Here is a 21,734-nt window from a genome sequence, read left to right as displayed (position 1 = left end):
TATGCCCTAGACAAGTATTTGACAAACGTTTCTGTGAAAGGCCACGTAGTAAATATTATAGGCTTATGTGACATATGCTCTGTTGCAGCTACTCAACCTGCCACTGCAATGCAAAAGCAGCCATAAACAACATGTGAAACAAGAAGCCTAAAAAATTTATTTACGAAACAGTCAGGCAGCAAAATTTGGCCTATGATTCGTTGTTGGTTAACCTCAGCCCTATGCTAAAATCTGTTGTCCATCAATTCTAACAGTTAGAGCCTAAACTCAAGCCTTGACAAGATCTCCAGACAAAACAAGTTTGGAAGTTCAGCTCTGACATTTTAGAGGGATTTGGAAATACCTTGAGTTATCTATAGATTCATGTAAGTGAATCATAAAATCAAGTACATAAAAGTTAAAATGGTTACCCAATAATTGAATTGCCTGGTAGATAAAGAATCAATGGTTTTCCAGAGGAAGGTATAACAACCTAGGCTTTCTATTATACTATCAACAATATCCAATATGCTACTACTAATAATAATCATACAAAGAAATAAGAAAATGTAATACATAGTCAATTTTTAAGAAGCAGTCAATAATAAGCAACACTGAGATGGCCCAGGTGTTAGATCTGACACAAAAATACTTGAAAGGAGCCATTACAAATATATTCAAATAATTAAAGAAAAAAATGTTTAAATAATTGAGGGTAATTGTAACTTTATAGCATGAACACTCAAAAGAGAGTGCATATCATCCAATTTACATAATATTCTAGAGCCAGTAAAGCTAACTGCATTGATAGAAATCAGATCAGCAGTTGCTTGGAGGAGGGTAGAAGGTAAAAGGACAGAAAAACACCAATACAGTATACTAACGCATATATATGGAATTTAGAAAGATGGTAACAATAACCCTGTGTACGAGACAGCAAAAGAGACACTGATGTATAGAACAGTCTTATGGACTCTGTGGGAGAGGGAGAGGGTGGGGAGATTTGGGAGAATGGCATTGAAACATGTATAATATCATGTATGAAATGAGTCGCCAGTCCAGGTTCGATGCATGATACTGGATGCTTGGGGCTGGTGTACTGGGACGACCCAGAGGGAGGGTATGGGGAGGGAGGAGGGAGGAGGGTTCAGGATGGGGAACACAGGTATACCTGTGGCGGATTCATTTCGATATTTGGCAAAACTAATACAATATTGTAAAGTTTAAAAATAAAATAAAAAGAAAAAAATAATAAATAAATAAAAGGACAGCCAAAGTGGCTCAGATGGTAAATTAAGTTGCCTGCAATGCGAGAGACCTGAGTTTGATCCCTCGGTTGGGAAGATCCCCTGGAGGAGGACATGGCACCCACTCCAATACTCTTTCCTGGAGAATCCCTATGGACAGAGGAGCCTGGCAGGCTACAGTCCATGGGATCTCAAAGGTCAGACACAACCGAGCGACTAAACACAGCAAAGTTCACAAAAGAAATTTCCATGCAGATGGAAATGTGGCATAGCCTGATTAACACCATGATACAGAGATTTATATATTTATATTCACCAAAAGTCATAATTATTATGCTATGTACCCAAACTAACATAATGTGATAAATAATCTATATTTCAAATTTTTAAAATCTCTCAAGTTTTCATAAGAATTGGAAATCTGACCAAAAAAAAATGTTTAAGAAAATGCAAAGGACCTATTGCTAAGTCACTTCAGTCATGTCCGACTCTGTGCAACCCCATAGACGACAGCCCACCAGGCTCTCCCGTCCCTGGGATTCTCCAGGCAAGAACACTGGAGTGGGTTGCCATTTCCTTCTCCAATGCATGAAAGTGAAAAGTCAAAGTGAAGTCGCTCAGTCGTATCCGACTCTTAGCAATCCTATGGACTGCAGCCTACCAGGCTCCTCTATCCATGGGATTTTCCAGGCAAGAGTACTGGAGTGGGGTGCCATTGCCTTCTCCAGCAAAGGACCTAGAATACCCAAAACAATTCTGGAAAAGGTAAAAAACTTGGGGACTTAAACTATCTGATTTCAAAAATTGAATATAAAGCTACAGTAATAGAGATAACAAGCTTTTCTATAAGGATAACCATACAGATTAATGACATAAAATAGAGAGTCCAATAAAAATTCACACATTTATGATAAATTGGTTTTTTACAAAGTCACCAAGGCACTTAAGTGGAGGAAAGGAAGGTCTTTTCAACAAGTGCTATTGGAATGACTGGAAATCCATAGGGCAAAAATTAAAATAAAGTTAAACACATACACAATAATCAACTTGAAACGTATTACAAAACTGAATAAAAGAATTATAAAACCACAATGCATAAAGAAAAATTTGACTCACTGTATTTCACCAAAATTAAAAACGTTATCTTTTTTTTTTTTAAACTTTACATAATTGTATTAGTTTTGCCAAACATCAAAATGAATCCGCCACAGGTATACATGTGTTCCCCATCCCGAACCCTCCTCCCTCCTCCCTCCCCATACCATCCCTCTGGGCCGTCCTAGTGCACCAGCTATCTTAAAAATGGTACCCTAGAGGATAAAATACTCAAAAATCACATATCTGGCAAAGAACTAATAGCCAGAACATAGAAAATCTAATTTATTTTTTTAATGGGCAGATGTTTAAATAGGCTCTTCTAATAAGATATAAAGCACAAAGCTATAAAGCATGAAAATATGTTCAACATCATTAGCTTCCTCGAAAATTCAGATTAAAATCAATATGAGGTATTTTACAACCCCAAAATGATTCAGGTTAAACAAACTGAGCATAACAAGTCTTGGTAGTGATGTGGCTCAACCAGGAGTGGCTACATGATTTGCAGGAATCAATGCAAAATGGAAATGCAGGACCCCTTAAATGATACTAATTTAAAAAAAAAAAAAAAAGCTTTTTTTTTTTTCGGTAATCTCTCTCAGTGGGGCATAGTTACTTATTTGCAACTTAATGTCTTTCTAAATTAAAAAAAAAAAAAATGCTCACATGAATTGCACTATCCGTCCCTACACTGTATAATGCAAATATTAAAGCATTTTATTTCACGCAGAATCACTGAAATTACACAATTCACATGTTGTGCCCCAGAAGGTACCTTCAATCTAGCCTTCAGATAAAAACTGAAGTCAGACTCTGGAAGGTAGGAAGGAGGAAGAGAAATGTCCCGAGGCATAGAGAGGTGTGGGGATTTGGGACTATTTTGGTGTATGTACTTGAAAAGGATGTGTATCCTAAAGCTGGGTATAGTTCTCTATAACTATCAATTAACTCAGTTTGACTATTAGAAACATAAAGTTCCTAACCACCAAAAGACAATTTAAGTATAGTGTGTATTTAATAAAGAAAATTGTCTTACAAAGCTTCTGGTGACATTGTGCAAACATCCCCTGAACAATGGCAGATCTCAGTATTATCATAACTCATTCCCACATTAAGGCCAAGCAACTGCACGATACTGACAGCATATGCCTCCAACGATAAACCCTCTATATACTAAATATAAGGGAAATAAAAGAAAATTAGTTAGCTAAGGAACATATTCAGTTGTAAAAAATTATGTATTTAATCGAAAATTAGTATTTAAAATTCATTCATAAAATGCAGCCAAGATACTTATGCAGATACATCTGTAGTTGAGTTATACAAGTATTATTAAACATGAATGGAGGAGTAACACAACACTTTAATTTCAAGATACTATTAACTGACAATACCACCTATCTTAGCAAATAAAATAGGGCTTAACCATCACAAGGCATTACTTCTTTGAATTATTTTAAACAAAATGCTTTTATAATCTTTTAATAATCAATCCTACATTCTCTTTATAGTAAACAGTCTCTAAAACAGGTCCCAATGATATTGATGCGCCTGTGTATTCCCATTCCAGTGACTGTAGGCTGGACTTTCTGACTTGATTCTAATTAATTTAATATAGCAGAAGTGACAGGTCATCATTTCCAGTCATTCAGTCAGTCAGTTCAGGCGCTCAGTCGTGTCCAACTCTTTGCGACCCCACGGACTGCAGCACGCCAGACCTCCCTATCTATCACCAACTCCCAGAGCTTGCTCAAACTCATGTCCATCGAGTCGGTGATGCCATCCAACCATCTCATCCTCTGTCGTCCCCTTCGCCTCCTGCCTTCAATCCTTCCCAGCATCAGGGTCTTTTCCAATGAGTCAGTTCTTCACATCAGGTGGCCAAAGTATTGGAGTTTCAGCTTCAACATCAGTCCTTCCAGTGAATATTCAGGACTGATTTCCTTTAGGATGGACTGGTTTGATCTCCTTGCAACCCAAGGGACTCTTAAGAGTCTTCTCCAACACCACAGTTCAAAAGCATCAATTCTTTGGTGCTCAGCTTTCTTTATAGTCCAACTCTCACATCCATACATGACTACTAGAAAAAACCATAGCTTTGACTAGACATACCTTTGTTGGCAAAGTAATGTCTCTGCTTTTTAATATCTTGTCTAGGTTGGTCATAGCTTTTCTTCCAAGGAGCAAGCATCTTTTAATTTCATGGCTGCAGTCACCATCTGCAGTGATTTGGAGCCCAAGGAAACAAAGTCTGTCACTATTTCCATTGTTTCCCCATATCTTTCCCCATGAAGTGATGGGACCAGATGCCATGATCTTAGTTTTCTGAATGTTGAGTTTTAAGCCAGCTTTTTCACTCTCCTCTTTCACTTTCATCAAGAGACTCTTAAGTTCTTCTTTGCTTTCTGCCATAAGGGTGGTGTCATCTGCGTATCTGAGGTTATTGATATTTCTCCCAGCAATCTTGATTCCAGCTTGTGCTTCATCCAGCCTGGCATTTTGCATGATGTACTCTGCATATAAGTTAAATAAGCAGGGTGACAATATACAGCCTTGATGTACTCCTTTCCTGATTTCGAACTAGTCTGTCATTCCATGTCCAGTTCTAACTGTTGCTTCTTGACCTGCATACATATTTCTCGGGAGGTAGGTAAGGTGGTCTGGGGTTCCCGTTGCTTTCAGAATTTTCCACAGTTTGTTGTGATCCAAACAATCAAAGGCTTTGGCATAGTCAATAAAGCAGAAGTCATAACAAATCATTTCCAAGAAAAGCAATATAAAAAAAGTGATTTCTTGGATCCTATGTCTTTCTCTCTCATTCACCCTGGGGGAAGACAGCTACTATATCATGAAGCAGGACTGTGGAGAGGCCCTCAGAAGTGAGCTGGGAAATAGTTTTTGAGGTCTTCCAACAGCCACATGATAGCACTTGAAAGCAAATACCCTGTGTTGAACCTTAAGAGTATCACAACTAGCATCTTAATTTCACCCACTAAACTGTTTCTAGATTACTGATCCACAGAACTGTGTTGTTTCCATGTGATACAGTTTGGTACAACCAGTTACATAGCAATAGGAATAGACAACTAATTAGTTATCTATAGTGACAGATAACTAGAACATCCTCAGTAGGCATGCTTGTTTTCTTTTGGGCCATTCCCAATATCTGTATAGATGTTTACAGCAGCTTTATTCATAACTTCCAAGACTTGTAAGCATTCCTGATGTCCTTTAGTAAGTGAATAGATAAACTGGGGCATGTTTCAGACAATGGAATATTATTCAGCCCTAAAAAGAAATGAGCTGCAAGGTCATGAAAAGACAAGGAAGAAATTTAAGTGCATACTACTAAATTAAAGAAGCCAACCTGCAGAGACTATATACTGTATGATTCCAACTATATGACATTCTGGGGGAAAAAAATAGAAGATCCATGGTTGCAGGTGGGGAGGGGAGAAATTAACTGACAGAGCACAGAGGATTTTTAAGGCAGTGAAAATACTGTGCATGATACCATAATGATGGATACATGTCATTATTTGACCAAATCCATAGAATGTAGAACACCAGGATTGAACCCCAAGGCAAATACGAACTCTGGCTATTTTAATGGGTCAGTGTATGTTCACCAGTTGTGAGAAGTATACCACCCTGTGAGTGATGCTGACACCAAAGAAGGCTGTGCAAGTACAGGTGAAAGGAACACATGGACTTCCATCTCAATGGTGCTGTGAACCGAAAACTGCTCTGAAAATAGTATTTGGGTTCTTGATGCATCAAGAGAAAGGTGGCATTGTGAGGGAATGGCAAGAACAGTTCAGAGGAGAAGATGTACATGTCCATCCCAAACTCCCTAACTATCCCTTCCCCTCACCCTTCCCCCCAACTCTGTTACCATAAATTCATTCTCACAGTAATCCAAGTCTATGTCCCAACCAGTACACTGAAGAAGCTGAAGTTGAACGGTTCTATGAAAACCTACAAGCCCTTTTAGAACTAACACCCAAAAAAGATGTCCTTTTCATTATAGGGGACTAAATGCAAAAGTAGGAAGTCAAGAAACACCTGGAGTAACAGGCAAATTTGGCCTTGGAATATGGAATGAAGCAGGGCAAAGACTGATAGAGTTTTGCCAAGAAAATGCACTGGTCATAACAAACACCCTCTTCCAACAACACAAGAGAAGACTCTATACATGGACATCACCAGATGGTCAACACCGAAATCAGATTGATTATATGCTTTGCAGCCAAAGATGGAGAAGCTCTATACAGTCAGCAAAAACAAGACCAGGACAAATTCAGACTGAAATTGAAGAAAGTAGGGAAAACCACTAGACCATTCAGGTATGACCTAAATTAAATCCCTTATGATTATACAGTGGACGTGAGAAGTAGATTTAAGGGCCTAGATCTGATAGATAGACTGCCTGATGAACTATGGACTGAGGTTCGTGACATTGTACAGGAGACAGGGATCAAGACCATCCCCATGGAAAAGAAATGCAAAAAAGCAAAATGGCTGTCTGGGGAGGCCTTACAAATAGCTGTAAAAAGAAGAGAAGCAAAAAGCAAAGGAGAAAAGGAAAGATATAAGCATCTGAATGCAGAGTTCCAAAGAATAGCAAGGAGAGATAAGAAAGCCTTCTTCAGTGATCAATGCAAAGAAATAGAGGAAAACAACAGGATGGGAAAGACTAGAGATCTCTTCAAGAAAATTAGACATACCAAGGGAACATTTCATGCAAAGATAGGCTCGATAAAGGACAGAAATGGTATGAACCTAACAGAAGCAGAAGAGGTGGCAAGAATACACAGAACTATACAAAAAAGATCTTCACGACCAAGATAATCACGATGGTGTGATCACTCACCTAGAACCAGACATCCTGAAATGTGAAGTCAAGTGGGCCTTAGAAAGCATCACTACGAACAAAGCTAGTGGAGGTGACGGAATTCCAGTGGAGCTATTTCAAATCCTGAAAGATGATGCTGTGAAAGTGCTGCACTCAATATGACAGCAAATTTGGAAAACTCAGCAGTGGCCATAGGATTGGAAAAGGTCAGTTTTCATTCCAATCCCAAAGAAAGGCGATGCCAAAGAATGCTCAAACTACTGCACAGTTGCACTCATCTCACACGCTAGTAAAAGAATGCTCAAAATTCTCCAAGCCAGGCTTCAGCAGTATGTGAACCGTGAACTTCCTGATGTTCAAGCTGGTTTTAGAAAAGGCAGAGGAACCAGAGATCAAATTGTCAACATCCGCTGGATCATCGAAAAAGCAAGAGAGTTCCATTAAAACATCTATTTCTGCTTTATTGATTATGCCAAAGTCTTTGACTGTGTGGATCACAATAAACTGTGGAAAATTCTGAAAGAGATGGGAATACCAGACCACCTGACCTGCCTCTTGAGAAATCTGTATGCAGGTCAGGAAGCAACAGTTAGAACTGGACATGGAACAACAGACTGGTTCCAAATAGGAAAAGGAGTTCGTCAAGGCTGTATATTGTCACCCTGCTTATTTAACTTATATGCAGAGTACATCATGAGAAACACTGGACTGGAAGAAACACAAACTGGAATCAAGATTGCCGGGAGAAATATCAATAACCTCAGATATGCAGATGACACCACCCTTATGGCAGAAAGTGAAGAGGAACTAAACAGCCTCTTGATGAAAGTGAAAGAGGAGAGTGAAAATGTTGGCTTAAAGCTCAACATTCAGAAAACGAAAGATCATGGCATCCGGTCCCATCACTTCATAGGAAATAGATGGGGAAACAGTGGAAACAGTGTCAGACTTTATTTTTGTGGGCTCCAAAATCACTGCAGATGGTGACTGCAGCCATGAAATTAAAAGACGCTTACTCCTTGGAAGGAAAGTTATGACCAACCTAGATAGAATATTCAAAAGCTGAGACTTTACCTTGCCAACAAAGGTCTGTCTAGTCAAGGCTTTGGTTTTTCCTGTGGTTACGTATGGATGTGAGAGTTGGACTGTGAAGAAGGCTGAGCTCCAAAGAATTGATGCTTTTGAACTGTGGTGTTGGAGAAGACTCTTGAGAGTCCCTTGGACTGCAAGGAGTTCCAACCAGTCCATTTTGAAGGAGATCAGCCCTGGAATTTCTTTGGAGGGAATGATGCTAAAGCTGAAACTCCAGTACTCTGGCCACCTGATGCGAAGAGTTGACTCATTGGAAAAGACTCTGATGCTGGGAGGGATTGGGGGCAGGAGGGGAAGGGGACAACAGAAGTTGAGATGGCTCATGGCATCACTGACTCGATGGACGTGAGTCTGAGTGAACTCTGGGAGTTGGTGATGGACAGGGATGCCTGCCGTGCTGCAATTCATGGGGTCACAAAGAATCGGACACGACTGAGCGACTGAACTGAACTGAACTAAAGCATGTGAGTCTTTTTCTGTTTCATAAATAGTTCATTTGCATCATTTCTTTTTAGATTCTCCATATAAGGGATGCCATATGATATTTCTCTTTCTCTTATTTCACTCAGTATGACACTCTCTAGGTCCCTTTTTTGTTTTGTTTTTTTTTTTGGCTCCCAGGTTTTGATCAAAAGCAGTTCTTAGGACAAAACAGAAGCCCTTGACAGGACACATTTTATTCTCTTCCTAGTTATAGACATCATTAATGGTAACCAAGGAAAAGGAAAATACTAACCAAGGAACACATTTTATTTCTCAGAAGACATAACGCTGATCTCTTGGAAAAGACATTCAATAAAACTTTCATGTCCGCATAGGGTCCAGATCAGTGGTTTAATTCAGAGACATAAGGTTTCTTCAAACAATTCTTTTTCAAATTCTGGTCCAACAAATTAACTCCTAAATGGGTATCTATATTGCCCAAGCTCTTAATCTCTCTTAATTCAAGGATCCTTGTCTGACTCACACCACACAAACTTTAAAACATTTTTCCATTTCCCTTCCCTATGTTTAAAGGGAGTTATGTCTCGTCTTCATGTATGTAAGGACTCACTGGTAAGTCTCTTTAATTATGTCTCCCCTACTGCTGGAAATTTTTATCTTGCCCCAACCCATAAGTGTTGGAGACCAGATCCAGAGCCATATTCTTCTGAGTTCTGTTAACCACAGATTTCCTCATGGTCTAAGCAGTTGCTAATCTGATATGAGATCCATTTGAGCCTAAACTTTCATTACCACAAAAACAAACAAATAAAAAACAAAAGCCTCTCAGGTGCAGCTATACAACATTCTGTTGACTGTTCATCTCATTACTGTTAGTCTCAGTATTTTCATTGGTTTGCAATCTGGAGGCCCAAATCCTTCAAGTAAGCCATTTTTCCAACCAGACATGGCAAATGCTGAGGCCCACACGCCTTCAAGTTTGGCTAATACAAATCTTACAAACTAAAGACTTCACCAGCTCGCCTCTCATCAACCAAACCAACAACTGAGGCAGAAGGCCCATACTGACCGGCCAAATTAGGGTGCCTGCCTTCAGCATGATTATGGAGCCCTAAACACAGGTATAAATATTTCAAATGGCAAAGAACCTGACTTTTTCTTAACAACATAAACCAAACTCAGGTCATATAATTTAAAACCTATTTTTAACAGAATTCTTGCCATCATCTAATAGGGCAAAACCTTAGACTGTTGAACACTTTTAGATCAAGCCACACGTAACTGGTGCTGTGCCAGTCAGGCTCTGCAGAGGTACCAATGTCACTTTTGGTTGCTGTGTATCCACAAGCCCCTGGAGTTAGCAGATATTTATAAGCCAAAGTCACAGGCCCAACATTGCCTTCAAATGACACAAGGCCTTTAGCATCATTTTAATACCACGGAGCCATGAAAATAAAACGTGAATTAACTCAAGTCAGTATCACCTTTAAAAGGATATCCTAGTTCTACACCCCCAAACAACATTGCACTGGTCCAGGATCTCACTGCTAGAGATGGTATCACCTCAAATAACATTACTCCAGCCTAAGACCTGCCTGTTGGAGATGACTCTGCATCCTGCACAGAGACCACTTCCCCTCAGACACCAAAACTACCACCCCAGGCATGCACAGGGACTGCTGCTCCCAAGGCACAAATGGCACACAGGTCATGTAATGGTTTTCTTACTTTGAATTAGGGACTCTATGGCACTTCCTGAGCTTGCTCTCTGTATAGCCCACGACAAGGGTATACTTATCTGTTTTCTATCAAAGTATATATCCCTACACTCCATGTCTAAATGAAAATCTGTGCTATTCTAAAAACTGGTGGAGGTTATTGCTTTCCCTAGTGAAGCCCCTTGACCCTAGGAAGAGGGCCACTCACTCCCCAGTGCCTTCTCCTACTACTTTCTCTAGTTTTCTACCACTGTACAACCTCCCACCCTACATCCCTGACCATGACCACCACAACCGCCATTCCCTTTGCATACATACAAAACCCATGAATCTTTATATGTGCTTTACCAAACTAATCTACTGACACTCTCTGACAAGATAAATTGCCTGACTGATTTGCCACCTTTATTCCCCACATACACGGGGATATTACTGTCCAAAAAAACACATATAATTTTTAATACAATTTATAACTGCACAAACACTGTTAGAGACTCTAGAAATTTGAGATATATTTCTTTTGCTGACATCATACAAATGGGAAATTTAGTTACAGGTTGGCTTACAAGAAATCCTTATACTTTTACTTGTGTTTCTCCTTTTAACTCTCATAATAAAATGTTTTCTATGCTGTTTAGCAAAACTTATGCCCTAGGCCCTAAAAGTCTCTTCTTCTGCTATGTCAAAAGTTTGATAATATTTGAAAGCACAACAGGACTAACTTTATTAATATCACATTTTCTGTATTCTGATGCTTTCATATCTAGGGCCCTATCAACTTGGAGGTCTGCCCCTCTTAAGAGTTCTCCAATTGTTTCACAAAGTAGACAACTCACCTACAAATACACCTTTCATACACAAACCAGTCAATCCAGAGCCCATATACCTTACCATCCACTTCATCAGACTCACATACACCAGGCTGCTATCCACCTGCCAAGGTCACACCAGGGCTGGGTACCATACAACTAAGGACAGCTTCTATGCCTCATGGCCTGTTGAAACTAGCCAACTGGAAACCTGTTTAATCTCTCCCGTTTCTTCCCAATGAAACTGTAAGAGGCTCTTGACCACATTTCCCTCTGCCTCCTATGCTTCTTGATCAAACCGGGTGCTTTTTTATGTGGCCCCTGAATGCTATAGCATATTTATTGTTTCTAGGGAACTGTAAGTACGGTAAACTTCTGGATGACAGCCATTCTCCTATCTGCATGTATTTCCATACCTAATAAAAACATATCCCAGGTAACCCTGAAATTTTTTCAAAGTAGATTACCTTGTTCTTTAATTAAGTTAGCTTAGTGTAGTTAATTCAAACTACATTACAATAAAAGTACTGGTAAATGTATATGCTATAAATTCTAGGGTGTCTGCTTAAGTTTTTTAATGTAATTACTATTCTAGAAAGAAGAGAAAATGAAATAATATAATATGTGCAGTTAAAACCACGGAAGGCAAAAAAAGGAAAATGGAAGATTTTGAAAAGAAACAGGGAACAAGGGTAATGAATAGAAAATAGACAAAAGTCAATATCCATTTATGATTTTTAAGAACTCCCAACTAAATGGGAATGAAGGTAACATATAACAATAAAGGCCACATCCAACAAGCCCACACCTAACATCAAATTCACAGTTAAAAAGATGAAAAGTTTTTCCTCTAAGAACAAGAATAAGACAAAAATGCCCACTGTCGCCACTTTTATACAGCATAGTATGGAAGTCCAAGCCAGGGCAATGAGACAAGGGAAAAAAAGACATCCAAAATGGGAAAACAAGAAGTAAAACTGTCACTTTTGCCAAATTACAAGATATTATACATATAAAATCCTAACACTACACACACACACACACACACAAATCCAGTTAGAACTAATACATTAATTCAGTAGAGTCTCTAGACACACAGTCAATATAAGAAAGTCTGTTGTGTTTCTAGACATTAATAGTACATTATCAGTAAAATAAATTAAGTAAACACTCCCATTTACAACCGTATTAAAAAGAACAAAATATAATCAAGGATATGAATTATACACTGAAAACTGTAAGACAATGAGGAAAGAAACTGCTGCTGCTGCTGCTGCTAAGTCGCTTCAGTCGTGTCCAACTCTGTGCAATCTCATAGACAGCAACCTACTAGGCTCCGCCCTTCCGGGGATTCTCCAGGCAAAAACACTGGAGTGGGTTGCCATTTCCTTCTCCAATGCATGAAAGTGAAAAGTCAAAGTGAAGTCGCTCAGTCATGTCCGACTCTTAGCAACCCCATGGACTGCAGCCTACTAGGCTCCTCCATCCATGGGATTTTCCAGGCAAGAGTACTAGAGTGGGTTGCCATTGCTTTCTCTGAAAAGAAACTGAGAAAGACACAAATAAATGAAAAGATATTCCATATTCATGGAATTAATATTGTTAATAATTAATATTGTTAAAATGTCCATTTTACCCAAGACCATCTACAGTTTCAGTGCAACCTCTATCAAAATTCTAATAGCAATTTTCACCAAAATAAAACAATCCTAAAATTTGAATGGTAGGGATCACAATAAACTGTGGAAAATTCTGAAAGAGATGGGAATACCAGACCACCTGACCTGCCTCTTGAGAAATCTGTATGCAGGTCAGGAAGCAACAGTTAGAACTGGACATGGAACAACAGACTGGTTCCAAATAGGAAAAGGAGTTCGTCAAGGCTGTATATTGTCACCCTGCTTATTTAACTTATATGCAGAGTACATCATGAGAAACACTGGACTGGAAGAAACACAAACTGGAATCAAGATTGCCGGGAGAAATATCAATAACCTCAGATATGCAGATGACACCACCCTTATGGCAGAAAGTGAAGAGGAACTAAACAGCCTCTTGATGAAAGTGAAAGAGGAGAGTGAAAAAGTTGGCTTAAAGCTCAACATTCAGAAAACGAAGATCATGGCATCCGGTCCCATCACTTCATAGGAAATAGATGGGGAAACAGTGGAAACAGTGTCAGACTTTATTTTTGTGGGCTCCAAAATCACTGCAGATGGTGACTGCAGCCATGAAATTAAAAGACATTTACTCCTTGGAAGGAAGGTTATGACCAACCTAGATAGCATATTCAAAAGCAGAGACATTACTTTGCCAACAAGGTTCGTCTAGTCAAGGCTATGGTTTTTCCAGTGGTCATGTATGGATGTGAGAGTTGGACTGTGAAGAAGGCTGAGCACCGAAGAATTGATGCTTTTGAACTGTGGTGTTGGAGAAGACTCTTGAGAGTCCCTTGGACTGCAAGGAGTTCCAACCAGTCCATTCTGAAGGAGATCAGCCCTGGGATTTCTTTGGAAGGACTGATGCTAAAGCTGAAACTCTAGTACTTTGGCCACCTCATGCGAAGAGTTGACTCATTGGAAAAGACTCTGATGCTGGGAGGGATTGGGGGCAGGAGGAGAAGGGGACGAGAGAGGATGAGATGGCTGGATGGCATCACTGACTCGATGGACGTTGAGTCTGAGTAAACTGCGGGAGTTGGTGATGGACAGGGAGGCCTGGCATGCTGCGATTCAAGAAGTCACAAAGAGTCGGACACGACTGAGCGACTGATCTGATCTGATCTAAATGACCCCAAATAGTTGAAGAAATCTTGAGAACAAAGAATAAACCTGGAGGTATCATGTTTCCTGATTTCAAACTATATTACAAAGCTGTAGTAATCAAAACAGTATTAAATTCTGTAACTATTTGTGATGACAGATGTTAACTAGATTTTTGTGGTGATCATTTTGCAATATATACAAATAACAAATCACTATGTTTTACACCTGAAACTAATTTTAATGTATGTCAATTAAGCCTGAATAAGAAATTTATACAATATGGTATGCCCAGTTCAGTTCAGTCGCTCAGTCGTGTCCGACTCTTTGCAACCCCATGAATTGCAGCACACCAGGCCTCCCTGTCCAACACCAACTTCCGGAGTTCACCCAAACTCACATCCATCGAGTTGGTGATGCCATCCAGTCATCTCATCCTCTGTTGTCCCCTTCTCCTCCTGCCCCCAATCCCTCCCAGCACCAGAGTCTTTTCCAATGAGTCAACTCTTCGCATCAGGTGGCCAAAGTATTGGAGTTTCAGCTTTAGCATCATTCCTTCCAAAGAAATCCCAGGGCTGATCTCCTTTACAATGGACTGGTTGGATCTCCTTGCAGTCCAAGGGACTCTCAAGAGTCTTCTCCAACACCACTGTTTAAAAGCATCAATTCTTTGGCACTCAGCTTTCTTCACAGTCCAACTCTCACATCCTTACATGACCACTGGAAAAATCATAGCCTTGACTAGATGGACCTTTGTTGGCAAAGTAATGTCTCTGCTTTTGAATATGCTATCTAGGTTGGACATAACTTTCCTTCCAAGGAGTAAGCGTCTTTTAATTTCATGGCTGCAATCACCATCTTTGGTGATTTTGGAGCCCCCAAAAATAAAGTCTGACACTGTTTCCATTTCCCCATCTATTTCCCATGAAGTGATGGGACCAGATGCCATGATCTTAGTTTTCTGAATGTTGAGCTTTGAGCCAACTTTTTCACTCTCCACTTTCACTTTCATCAAGAGGCTTTTTAGTTCCTCTTCACTTTCTGCCATGAGGGTGGTCCAAAGATCAATGGAACAAAGTATAGAGTCCCTTAGACTGCAAGGAGATCAAACAAGTCAATCTTAAAAGAAATCAATCCTGAATATTCATTGGAAGGACTTACGCTGAAGCTGAAACTCCAATACTCTGGGCACCTGATGCAAAGAGCTGACTCATTAGAAAAGGCCTGATGTTGGGAAAGACTGAAGGCAGCAGAAGAAGGGGATGACAGAGAATGAGATGGTTGGATGGCATCACCAAGTCAATGGACATGAGTTTGAGCAAGCTCCAGGAGATGGTGAAGCACAGGGATGCCTGACATGCAGTTGGACACAACTGAGCAACTGACAACAACTCCTGCATCAAAAATAATAAAATACTTAGCAATAAACCCACCTAAAGAGACAAAAGACCTATACTCAGAAAACTAAAAATGCTGAGAAAAGAAATCAAAGATGACATAAATAGATGAAAAGATATAACATGTTCTTGGATTGGAATACTCAATATTGTCAAATGATTATAATACCCAAGGCAGTCTACAGATTTGATACAATTGTTATCAAATTACCAACAGCATTTTCCACAGAACTATAATAAAAAATTATACAATTTCTATGGAAATACAAAAGACCCTGAATAGCAATCTTGAGAAAGAAAAAATGGAGTTGCAGGAATCAGGCTCCCTGACTTCATACTATAAAAAAAAAAAAAAGCTATAGAAGTCAGAATAGCATGGTGCTGGCACAAAAACAGAAATATTGGCCTTTCCTCAGGCTTTGGGTGAAAGGGGACCAAGAGCAAAGACTGAGAATAAAAACAAATTCCTAGGAAATACCTGATTCTTCTTTAGCTATGCTAATAAATAAGCTCCAGAACTGGCTTTAGATTTATCTAATCAATCAATATGTCTTTTTAATTGTGGTAGCAAGTACATACCTGTACAGATTTTAAATCTGTTCTGTGGATGGCAGTTTGAATCACTGTGCTGCTAAGTCACGTCAGTCGTGTCTGACTCTGTACAACCCCATAGATGGCTGCCCACCAGGCCACCCCGTCCCTGGGATTCTCCAGGCAAGAACGCTGGAGTGGGTTGCCATTTCCTTCTCCAATGCATGAAAGTGAAAAGTCAAAGTGAAGTTGCTCAGTCATGTTTGACTCAGCGACCCCATGGACTGAAGCCTACCAGGCTCCTCTGTCCATGGGATTTTCCAGGCAAGAGTACTGTACATGCTACTAAAAGTCAACTAAATATATAAGTGGGTCAGTATAAAAATCACAGTATAGCCTTATTTTTCTGGAGCACTGTAATTAGCTCCCTTTGCTACTTTTTATATAGCTTGCTGTAAAGGGATAAAACTTTACAGATTATGAACACAACAGAACACAACAGATTATGAATATCTGATGACTGTTCCTTCCAGCAACAGCCTGCTTCCTCTAAACACATAACAAAGAATTGAATACAGTAATAAAAGCTACACTGAATTAGAAAAATAATCAATGTCACTTAATTTTAAAAAGCACATGAATGTATAAAAATTATTAATTTTGAATAAAATTATTTTATTTGATATTATTTGATATTTATTTTTATTGATATTTCTGGTCATTAATATTGAGGAAAATGTTTAATAATTAAAATAGCATTGATTCTATAATAAATATTGATGCAAGCATCAGATCAGATCAGATCACTCGCTCAATCATGTCCAACTCTTTGCAACCCCATAAATCGCAGCATGCCAGGCCTCCCTGTCCATCACCAACTCCCGCAGTTTACTCAGACTCACGTCCATCGAGTCAGTGATACCACCCAGCCATCTCATCCTCTCTCGTCCCCTTCTCCTCCTGCCCCCAATCCCTCCCAGCATCAGAGTCTTTTCCAATGAGTCAACTCTTCTCATGAGGTGGCCAAAGTACTGGAGTTTCAGCTTTAGCATCATTCCTTCCAAAGAAATCCCAGGGCTGATCTCCTTCAGAATGAACTGGTTGGATCTCCTTGCAGTCCAAGGGACTCTCAAGAGTCTTCTCCAACACCATAGTTCAAAAGCATCAATTCTTCAGCGCTCAGCCTTCTTCACAGTCCAACTCTCACATCCATACATGACCACAGGAAAAACCATAGCCCTGACTAGACGAATCTTTGTTGGCAAAGTAATGTCTCTGCTTTTGAATATGCTATCTAGGTTGGTCATAACCTTCCTTCCAAGGAGTAAGCGTCTTTTAATTTCATGGCTGCAGTCACCATCTGTAGTGATTTTGGAGCCCAGAAAAATAAAGTCTGACACTGTTTCCACTGCTTCCCCATCTATTTCCCATGAAGTGGTGGGATTGGATGCCATGATCTTCGTTTTCTGAATGTTGACTTTTAAGCCAACTTTTTCACTCTCCACTTTCACTTTCATCAAGAGGCTTTTTAGTTTCTCTTCACTTTCTGCCATAAAGGTGGTGTCATCTGCATATCTGAGGTTATTGATATTTCTCCCGGCAATCTTGATTCCAGCTTGTGTTTCTTCCAGTCCAGTGTTTCTCATGATGTACTCTGCATATAAGTTAAATAAACAGGGTGACAATATACAGCCTTGACGAACTCCTTTTCCTATTTGGAACCAGTGTGTTGTTCCATGTCCAGTTCTAACTGTTGCTTCCTGACCTGCATACAGAGTTCTCAAGAGGCAGATCAGGTGGTCTGGTATTCCCATCTCTTTCAGAATTTTCCACAGTTTATTGTGATCCACACAGTCAAAGGCTTTGGCATAGTCAATAAAGCAGAAATAGATGTTTTGCTGGAACTCTCTTGCTTTTTCCATGATCCAGTGGATGTTGGCAATTTGATCTCTGGTTCCTCTGCCTTTTCTAAAATCAGCTTGAACATCAAGAAGTTCACGGTTCACATATTGTTGAAGCCTGGCTTGGAGAATTTTAAGCATTACCTTACTAGCGTGTGAGATGAGTGCAATTGTGCGGGAGTTTGAGCATTCTTTGGCATTGCCTTTCTTTGGGATTGGAATGAAAACTGACCTTTTCCAGTCCTGTGGCCACTGCTGAGTTTTCCAAATTTGCTGGCATATTGAGTGCAGCACTTTCACAGCATCATCCATCAGGATTTGGAATAGTTCAACTGGAATTCCATCACCTCCACTAGCTTTGTTCGTAGTGATGCTTTCTAAGGCCCACTTGACTTCACATTCCAGGATGTCTGGCTCTAGGTCAGTGATCACACCATTGTGATTATCTGGGTCGTGAAGATTTTTTGTACAGTTCTTCTGTGTATTCTTTCCATCTTTTCTTAATATCTTCTGCTTCTGTTAGGTCCATACCATTTCTGTCCTTTATCGAGCTCATCTCTGCATGAAATGTTCCTTTGGTATCTCTGATTTTCTTGAAGAGATCCCTAGTCTTTCCCATTCTGTTGTTTTCTTCTATTTCTTTGCACTGATTGCTGAAGAAGGCTTTCTTATCTCTTCTTGCTATTCTTTGGAACTCTGCATTCAGATGTTTATATCTTTCCTTTTCTCCTTTGCTTTTCACTTCTCTTCTTTTCACAGCTATTTGTAAGGCCTCCCCAGACAGCCATTTTGCTTTTTTGCATTTCTTTTCTATGGGAATGGTCTTGATCCCTGTCTCCTGTACAATGTCACGAACCTCATTCCATAGCAAGCATACCACTGCTCAATACAAACAGACTTACAAAGGCCAAATGCTTTTTAAAACAATAAATTTTAATCTGTTCAGTTTGTAAATATTCTTATTTTAAAGAAATTATATACAGTTTAATTTTAATTATGATCCTAATTAGTAATAATAACACTATTAACTGCTAACTGCTAAGTTACTTCAGTCGTGTCCGACTCTGTGCGTCCCCATAGATGGCAGCCCACCAGGCTACCCCGTCCCTGGAATTCTCCAGGCAAGAATACCAGAGTGGGTTGCCATTTCCTTCTCCAATGCGTGAAAGTGAAAAGTAAAAGGGAAGTCATTCAGTCGTGTCTGACTCTTCGCGACCCCATGGTCTGCAGCCTACCAGGCTCCTCCATCCATGGGATTCTCCAGGCAAGAGTACTGGAAAGGAGGAACAAATTTAGCAATATATATATACTCATACCTTGAAATATTTAGGAAATTTGGAACATGAGAATAATCAGAGCCAACTTGTTAGTAATTACATACCAGAGCAACTCCTCCAACAGCAATCTTACCACATATTTCTCCAGGAACTGTGACTCCTATAAAAGTAGGATTTTCTTTGAAGCTAAAAAATAACAATTTTGTTTATAATTACATTTCAATAGTATTATTAATAATTTTTACAGCAGCAAACATTATTTAACAAATATGATATCCTAAGTACCATGCTACACTGAATCTTACTATTTGAATATATTTTTCTCAAACTTTCAATGATAAGAATGTTTCAATACATATCTGTAAACTCTCAATCTGATAAGTATACAGAATAATAAGAAGTATGAGGCATGATAATTTATGCAAAATACTATTGACTAATGCTTATAATTTTATGCAGGTTCCCTCTACATTTATGACCCTATAAATTCAATTTTCTGTGACCTCCTCATTTATCTTTTCACTAAATGTATTACTAAGCATATTACTTTACTAAGCATAAATAAGTTTTCTCTGCATTAGAATCTAGATATTCATGTGATTTAGAAAATAAAATCACAAAAATTAATCAGATGAGAGAAAAGAATGTAGAGATAACAGTAAAAGTTTATAAGCCAAGAGAAGTAAAAAAACAAAATTATGTCACTCATAACTAACCTCCTTTAGTTATTTCAATACTTTTATGTAACTTTACTTTTTTCAGGTAATTTTATGTTGGTTAGCTACTTGAAGACAAAGATTTTAACCTACATTTTTTGCTCATCCGATGGTGTCTACCAAATTTACAGAACTCAGTGTACATTAAGTAAATGTTTATTTTTCATAATTAATATATAAAATCATTTGAGGTTATTTCTTTATTTATAGAAATATGAGATACTATACTCACGCAAATAAGTATGCAATATGATGAGGTCGGGAGGTAAATTCATACTTCCAGGTTAAAAATTTATATAAAACACTATGAGGAGGTCCTTCAATAGAAATTTTATTTTTATCTGACCAAACCTCTATGGATGATATTCTAACAGTAAGTTTTAACTGGATAAACATCTAAATGGAGAAAATAAACGAAAATTTTTATATAAATTTGAACACTGTATTAAATTTTTGTAAAGGCATATTTAAGACATTTAATTCAGTATTTTGAATGTGGAAACTTTTCAAAAGTATGACAAAATATTACATACATCAATTCATATTATCTATATTTTTACAAAATAAATTTTAAAAATAGTTTAAATAACTTACGGTGTTAACAAGGCCAATGATCTGAATAATCTTCTGTGTTACAATGTTTATATCAGAGCCCATGTAATCAAACTGAAAAAGATACATTATCATTTAAAAATAATGGATACTATTAATATACCACACATGTACAATATGCTATATACTAAAGTAGCCAGAAGGTCACATTCCAACTGAAATCCATGAAATGCTTATTTACATTTATATATGTAAATGAACAGTACTTTGCATATGCATGAACAATACTTTGAATAAATTACCTAAATCTATGGTATTTACATAATAGATAACTAAAAATATATAATAACATGATATTTTTAATTTCAATGGGAGGCTAATTATTTTACAATATTGTAATGGTTTTTGCCATACATTGACATGAATCAGCCATGAGTTTACATGTATTCCCATGTAAATAATGTTTTAAATAATGTTTAACGCACTTAACTTTTGGCATTATTTATTGTTCATGAAAATTGAATGATAAAAGTTTTTGTGTTATTTCATAATGTACTTATTTCTAAAATAATACATATAATCATGAACTAAAAAATGTATGCATAAAGAGGGAAAATCTTTAATAAAAGGTTTACTATTAAAGTGATCATGGACATTATGTTAGGATACATCCTCTGACATCACCATGTAACTTGTACTTTTAATGCTTCTTTATTCCAATCAGCTCTTTCTATGTCTAACTGCTTAAAAATCCCAGGAAAATGTTAAAAAACAATGGTGAATATCAGAAATGTGAGCTTTGCTCATGATTTTTCACTGGAAATTCTCAAATATTTCATCATTAAATGTGTCCAGTTTAAGATGGATATTTTAGATTATGTTGAGAAACACTTATAAATATTCCCATTTATAAAACTAATTAAAAATAAAGTTGAATTTTGATATAAAGCATTTCTGAAGGATACCAAAATAATAATCATTTTTGTCTTCTGACATATTGAGCATTACACTTCATTATTACTTAATATTAAGCCATTATTATATTCTTTGAATAAAACATTACATTTTATTAATATACTAGCAAAATTAATATAATATTTTGTTTAGAAGTTTGTAGCTTTCAGAAATATGGCCTTATAGGTCATGTGTGTATGCATGCATACTTTATCAAAATTGAGCAAATAAATGTTGCTTACTATATATTAAAGCACTACCTAAAATTAAGTTGCTTGTTGTTTCTACACTCTAGAATTATATTTGCCTATGAATTATATTTTCCTAAAACATTTTTTTAAAACTCACCTTTAAAATTATCTATATTTAACATTGGAAATTGATCCATTCAAATTCTTTATA

At 38.0% G+C, this 21,734-nt stretch overlaps 1 protein-coding gene across 5 annotated transcripts in view; it reads right to left on the bottom strand.

Annotated features, from left to right (window-relative positions):
• LOC100847151 (disintegrin and metalloproteinase domain-containing protein 5-like) overlaps window positions 1-21,734 on the bottom strand; it is a 147,975-nt gene that overhangs the window by 86,239 nt on the left and 40,002 nt on the right. For all 5 annotated transcript variants that reach the window (XM_059882369.1, XM_024986449.2, XM_059882366.1 and 2 more), the window contains 4 exons: window positions 20,421-20,492; window positions 20,059-20,222; window positions 19,215-19,296; window positions 3,361-3,497 (listed from right to left, as the gene is read on the bottom strand). In XM_059882369.1, the coding sequence (XP_059738352.1) occupies window positions 3,361-3,497; window positions 19,215-19,296; window positions 20,059-20,222; window positions 20,421-20,492 (455 nt within the window). The remainder of the gene's footprint in view (window positions 1-3,360; window positions 3,498-19,214; window positions 19,297-20,058; window positions 20,223-20,420; window positions 20,493-21,734) is intronic.

The sequence above is a fragment of the Bos taurus genome, chromosome 27 (genome assembly GCF_002263795.3).
Source record: "Bos taurus isolate L1 Dominette 01449 registration number 42190680 breed Hereford chromosome 27, ARS-UCD2.0, whole genome shotgun sequence".
Classification (NCBI taxonomy): domain Eukaryota; kingdom Metazoa; phylum Chordata; class Mammalia; order Artiodactyla; family Bovidae; genus Bos; species Bos taurus.
Note: the sequence above shows the minus strand (reverse complement) of the source record. Positions and strands in the feature narration are given on the sequence as shown.